Source organism: Eucalyptus grandis, chromosome 8 (genome assembly GCF_016545825.1).
Source record: "Eucalyptus grandis isolate ANBG69807.140 chromosome 8, ASM1654582v1, whole genome shotgun sequence".
Classification (NCBI taxonomy): domain Eukaryota; kingdom Viridiplantae; phylum Streptophyta; class Magnoliopsida; order Myrtales; family Myrtaceae; genus Eucalyptus; species Eucalyptus grandis.
In genome coordinates, this window is record NC_052619.1 from 64,560,894 (window position 1) to 64,567,780 (window position 6,887).

Sequence of the window (6,887 nt, forward strand, 5' to 3'; positions counted from 1 at the left end):
TGACACAGACTTTTCTTTCTTTTGTTATTTTATTAATGAAAACGCGACGAAAACAGTCATGTCTATAGACCATATGATCATTCTCATAATGATTCTCCACCTTGTTGTAAAATATTCAATCTTTATAACTAGTTCGCACAACAAGCAATTCAAAGATTCGAGATTGGCGAGCCTATCATCGTATCCTGATCGGTTCACGAGTTCACTGGGCCGACCACCTCAATCGCTGTGATGTGAGAGAGGGAGAGAGGAGTGGAGTGCACGCGACAAACACGGGCGAGTTCGAGGAGATTCAAGTTCAGGTAATGGCGGTAGACTGTACTGTTATTCCTAGATTCCCGAGACGCCCGAAAAGAAGAAAAGGAGAAAGGGAGAAATAGTCATTGTAACTTGAAACTCTTTGGAAAAACAAAACGCAAAAATGGAGAGCACGTTGAATGATGGGAAAGACATCCATCTTTTCAAGCACTCCTCCCTTGACGTGCTCCGTTGATTAAAGTTAAAAAAAATATTAATTATCTATTGCCCTAAATTTAATAATATTTTTTCTCTCTTCTTTTTCTTTATTTTATGTATATATTTCTTCTGAATTTACGACAACGGACCATGATAAAAAACAAGTGGTGCCCGTATGATGTGATGGCCTTTTATTTTAGCCTTTTGATTTTTACCATTTCTAAATTATGGTTTTTCTTTTTAGATTGCAAATTGTAAGTCTTCGGCCGTTAAATGAAGGCAATTGGAAAGGTAAACGAGACTTGAAAAGTAATTGAGAAGACAAAAAGGGCATAAAATTTTTTTACCTTTAAATTTTTTTAAATAAACTATTTAATGAATCTGTGACTTATTATTTAAATAATTCTAACATAATACAATCTTTTGTCATGTTTTAAATTCAATAAGAAAGAAAGAGTTTGTTTCCTACTACATCGCTAATCATTCTTGTAATGCCATAAAATTCCTGTCTTTCTAGATACAATGACTATTGTAATGTAAAACTGCACGCAAAAACACAAAAGTTGACAAGTTGAATTAAGTTTTTTATATCATTTAATAATATTTGTCGAAAGACCGAATGGCTATTGAATTATTGATACGTCTTCTCAATCAGTAAACAATCTCAAAATTATTGGTGGAGGAGATATGTTTTTAAATGATTATCTTACATAAAAAATGAGCGATTTACAAAATATCTTTGTCGAATAACATATATATATATATATTGTATAAAATATCATTCAACCCCTTCTTTATAAACTAATTGAAGACATCCGAGCATCGAAAGGTCTCTTCTCGGTCTCAGAGAAGGAGAGTGAAAGCGTGGCAGGTACGGGCCGTCGTTCGGCACGTGTGGAATTCGATGCCGCAGTGAGTACTTCCACTTCACCTCTCCCTACTGATTAAAGTAAAATTGCATTTCTAGCCATCAATTCTTCACGAATTACCAAAACAAACGGTTGCCCGATTAATAAAAAAAAGAAAAAGAAAAAAGAAAACATAAACAAGTAAATCCTATAAAATTAGTGTTATCTACAGACTTGAAGCATAGCTTGGATGCCCATCATTTTTAATGTGCAATGGCCCGCACCTCTGCCCTCGATTCTTAGCCAAACTTTTCTTCCTGACTAAAAATATGAGAGGTGACATTAAGGAGTTCCCTCGGGAGTTCTTCCCCCAGCCTTTTCTCTCTTAAGCCTTTTAAGGATTTGCTTAGTTCAAAAGCAAAATTGCATGTTTAGCCATCAATTTTCACAAATTAAAAATATGGGGAAAAGTGTTAAAAAGTTTTAAACTTTTTGTATTTGTACCAATTTAATCATAAACATTTTCACGTTATGTCAATTTTAGTCATTTTCGGCCTAATTTTTGTCGGATTTTGCTAATTAGATGTCAACTGGGCCGATGTGGCTTGATCGACGCTAACATACACGACTTTTAATAATATTTTAATTTTTAAAAATTTGTTTCTTTTTCTTTTTCCTTCTTCTCCTTCTCCTCACCGGTGGCTGCGAGGGCGGCCTTGCGTCGAGTAAGCAAGGCTTGCCCTCGCCGGATTTGACGAGGGTCAAGCCTCACCCATGGTTGGCGAGGCTCGACCTTGCTAGATCTAGCGAGGGTGGCCTTGCGCGAGTAGGTGAGGCCGCCCTTGTGGCCATTGGCCATCACCTTTGGCCGGTCATCGAGGTCTGGCAATCAGCAGGAGGAAGACGAAGAAGAAGGAAAAAAGAAAAAGAAAAAGAAAAAGAAAAAAAATTCAAAAATATTAAAATATTATTAAAAATTATCCATGTTAACATCGATCGGGTCACGTCAGTGGACCAATTTCCAGTCCGCAAAATCTGATCAAAATTGGCCGAAAAGAATTGAATTGGTACAATATAAAAATGTTTAAGACTTAATTGACAAAAAAAAAATTTATGACTAAATTGGCACAAATACAAAAGGTTTATGACTTTTTTGACACTTTTCTCTAAAAATATGAATGATTACTCAAAAAAAAAAAAACGAAGAAAAAGAAAACATAAACAAGTAAATCCTATAAAGTTAGTTTTATCCAGAAACCTAACGCCTAGCCTTGATGTCAATCCTTTTTAATGTGCAATGGCCCATATCTCTACCCCTAATTCCTAGCCATACTTTTTCTTCTTGGCAGAGTAGGAATGCAAGTTGTGATATTAAGGAGTCCCACCCCTCGGGGTTCTTTCCCTAGCTTCTTCTCCTTTGAGCTTTTTAAGGATTTGCATGGGTCCATAGTAAAATTGCATTTTTAGCCACCAATTCTTCACAAATTACTAAGACAAATGGTTGCCTTAAAAAAAAAGAAGAAGAAAAAGAAAACATAAACAGGAAAATCCTATAAAATTAGTTTTATCCGAAAACCTAGTGCTCGACTTGGATGCCTATCCTTTCTAATGTGCAATGGCCCGTGCCTCTACCCTTAATTCTGAGCTAGACCTTTCCTTTTGGTTGAGTAGGAATATGGAAGGTAACATTGGGGAGTCCCATATCTTGGGGGTTCTTCCCCCTGCTTTTTCTTCCTTGAGCCTTTTAAGGTTCCGCCCAAGTCCAAAGTATAATTGCATGTTTAGCCATCACTTTTTCACAAATTAAAAATACGAACAGTTGCCTAAAAAAAGAAAAGAAGAAGAAAACATAAACAAGAAAATCCAATAAATCTAGTTTTATTAGACAGTTCGTCAAGCCCAGACGACATTCAACTGCGGGCCGAACCTAGAATACTAGAAATTCGACGGATCCTGATGCCATTGCTCTTCGGCGGTGCCTGTTCTGTCCGGAGCCTAAAAGGGTTGCTTCTGCAGCCAGCCGTCTTGATTCACGAATGAGTTGGCATCGGCTAGCGATTGCAGCTCCTCGTTCGACAGCGTCTTCTCCCACTTGACTCGCCCGGACATATCTGCCCCAGGTCCCGTGCATCCCGTCTCCACGTAGGTTATCTTCGACCTGCTCATCAAATTCGAAGGAAAAACAAAGGCAATCGATTGGTGTTTTGAATCGACCCATCATAAGCCGTCGCGTCGGTGCTTATCGATAAGAACTTCCTTACTCTTGACCGGGGTAATGCCAGGAGCTCCACCCCTGCGGCATCACGACATTCGAGAGGCTTGTCTTGTAGAACACGACCCTCGAGTACGGCCCGTACGCCCTCCCGAGGTAGACGGGCCCCGTCCCCACCACTATACACCGATTGAAGACGTACCCACCGGAGTCCGTCGCTCTGTCGCGGCCCTGAGCCGTGATGTAGCCCGCTCTGCCTAGGATGCCTGTGGTTGCGTTTATCAAGCAGCCCTGCGTGTAATCTTGCTTTCATGGGTCTGAAAATAATGTGAATGCGACCATAGTTTTGCAGAGAAATGACGGGTTTCGCATATGTTATGCTCGTGTTTGACCTGATAGACGGATTGGCCATAGCCCCATATGAAATCGATAGCGCCCTGGATGTAACAGGACCTGAAATAGTGACGCCCTTGGAGGTCAGACAGCGTGTCTTGTACGCTGATGAATCTGCATCGATAGAACGAGACTTTGTCCGACGTTACTTGGAATGCTGGGGCCTGCTTGATCGGATATTTATCTCCGGGTCGTGTGTTTTCATTGTAGGTATTCTGCCAAGAATTCCCGCAATGTCTTGAGTATTTTCACGAATTCTAAAAGAACGGAGCAATTCTTAAGCAGAATCAATCGAAGTTGTGCTCAACCATAGTGTGAAGTGCCCAAGGTCAACAGATGTACTGAAGTCCATACGGAACGAGGTCGTTTTTCCAAAATGGCGCCAAGGCTGGCCACATTAGCCATGGAATGCGTACTCTTGACAATTTCTCAAGAAATATTAGGGAAATATATGAGATTAGCTATTTTCACCAAAAGCAATTCTTACCTTGAACATTATATCTTTGGCTTTGAAATTTTCCGCATAAACCGTGAAGGTTGCGCTTTTAACAACTTCAATGGCGTCTCCCCACTCGATGATGGTTTTACTTGCCGAGCTCCCTTCGAGGACGATGCATGGCTTGTCTGAAGGAACAATAACCTTTTCTCTGTAGAAAACACATAGCATTACATTTTGTTCAAGAGCTAGTTCGGTCACATGAATTGTCACGTCTTTTCAACCTACTTATAAATGCCGGACTTGACTAGGATACGAGTCCATACGCTGTTCATCGTCGGGACGGAGTCAATGGCTTGTTGCACCTTGGTGAATTGTCCATGGCCCGACTGATCGACAACAATGGTCCTCGGCTTGTGGTTGCTACAGCCTGCATTGAAGCTAGCCCTCGACAGGCTCAGCAAAGCCAATAAGAGAGCGCTTAACAGTGAGTACTGCATCTTGAGTTAGAGAAATTATTTCAAAGGCCAAAGAAACTCGAGGCAAATCAAAGCTGTGCCTGTGTAGCTTTATATTGAAAAATTGGGAAAGGAAACATTTATTAACCTCAAAACTTATCCTATCCTGTGAATCATAATACACTCCTGCCTTTTCTTTTATCAGTTCATATGTGGTTGAGAATGAATTCCATACTCAGTAAGAGAAGACAAATTCGTTAAAATAGGAGCCCGTTGTATCAACAGAGAGGATTGTTATTTTCGGCAGTGGCAGGAGAACGATCTTCCCTAATTAGTAGACGAGTTATCAGACTTCTTGTTTCAGACAGCATAATTTGATTATTTGATTATTATCTAGCCAAAAAATAAAAGCTACTGCTCAAAACGGCAATCATCAAAAGGAAAGTGGACCGTAGATAGGTTCAAGACTGGAATGGATTGTTTCTCGTTCGGGACTATGGAGTATGGATATTTTCCCTTCATGAGAAGAAGAATCTCGAATTTACGCTTGCCATTGAAAACTTTCCCAAACACCGTGCGATTGGTGGGACTGAAATGACATGACAGCTCGTTGCTGTTACATTCTATATAGGAACGTCTTGAAAATTCAAAATTATCTCGGTGATCAAACAAGTAAGGACATCGTGCCTTACCTCTTTTTCGCGCTCGCGAGTGGCCTCTCCTACACTGTGCTTTTGTCGTTAGATTTTCACGTGAGGGATAATTGGGGGGCACAGCACTTGATCCTTTCTGTCGATGATACAAGCAAGTTCCATCTCATATGTTAAGTTCTTTAACTGCAAAAGTGGATGATTCAATATATGTTCTGCATTTGGCACATCTTTTCGCAATAAAGATACATGAAACACATTATGTGCTTTGAACAAATTTGATGGTAGAGCAAGTTTGTAAATGACGTCACCAATTTTTTCTATCTTCTCTAAGATCAAGCATGGTCCCGTGTATTTTGAACTTAACTTATCAGGTGTGCCAAATCAGATAAATTTCTAACAACATGTAATTTGCTACACTAAAATTCAATTTGCACTCTTAAGGAGAGCGTAACTTTTCTAATGATAATGTTGCGTTGAGATCTTTTGGGACCAGCCTACTTTTTCTTCTGTTTACTCAGTGAACTTTGGACCAGTCAGTTTATTTTCACTAACATCATCCCAAGAAATAGGAGTTTTGTATATTGGTGCTACAAAGCTTGAAAAGGAGTCGCCTTAACGTTGGAACCAGCTATAAGAAAGTGCCGCCAAATGTAAGAGTTCATCCCAAGAGCCGCCAAAGCCAATAACGTAGGATCTCAACAACTCCTCCGAGGTTCAGGTCGTTCTCTCCATTGACCATTTGTGTGCAGGCGAAAAGTTGCACTACAGTTGAGTTTAGTATCCGGCATTTTTCGTAACTCAAAAAATTAGAAACAAACCTAGTCAGACCCTCTTGGAGGGAGAATCTCCATTGGGCCACCACTTTTTTGATGGGTAAGGATGTCTACAAGTGCATTGCTCGCTTCTCTTTTAGTGCGTTATGTCACATTATTTGGGGGAATAGGAATAACATCATTTTTAGGGACCAACCTCTTACTGTTTCGGCTATGAAGAATCACTTGTTCAAAGTGGTCAGAGATAAAGCTATCACTTTTAGGAACGTTGATGATAATTTCAGGAATAGAAGGTTGCAATGGAGCTGGGGCCTTGACCCGATTATTTTCTCTGGGGACCCCTAACACTGCTGTGCCATTGCTAGAGGTTTCTTCTAAGCTACGGTGGTTGTTTTTGTAGCGGTGGTCTCCCTCCTCCTTTGAGGAGTATGTATCTAGTCGCCGGTTGTTCATGCCATGCTTGTTTCTTGTTAGCTTGGTTTCCTTTTCCTGGTTGCCTTGTGTTGCTTTTATATCTCAGCATCCGTCCACTCATTATGTCCTCTCATCAAAAGTGTATGTTTTCGATGCCGTGACCTTTTGTACATTTGGCTTTTCCTCTATATATTTATTACCTCTTACAAAAAAAAAAAAAAAAAACCTAGTCAGGCCCCATTTA

At 40.1% G+C, this 6,887-nt stretch overlaps 1 protein-coding gene across 1 annotated transcript; it reads right to left on the bottom strand.

Moving 5' to 3' along the window:
• Nucleotides 1-3,299: 3,299 nt before the first annotated feature.
• LOC104417301 (probable pectinesterase 55) lies at nucleotides 3,300-4,845 on the bottom strand. The gene is made up of 5 exons (XM_018860414.2): nucleotides 4,634-4,845; nucleotides 4,397-4,556; nucleotides 3,909-4,124; nucleotides 3,566-3,807; nucleotides 3,300-3,462 (listed from the first exon to the last, which is right to left on the bottom strand). The coding sequence occupies exons 1-5, from the start codon at nucleotides 4,843-4,845 to the stop codon at nucleotides 3,300-3,302; spliced, it is 993 nt and encodes a 330-aa protein (XP_018715959.2).
• Nucleotides 4,846-6,887: the final 2,042 nt, after the last annotated feature.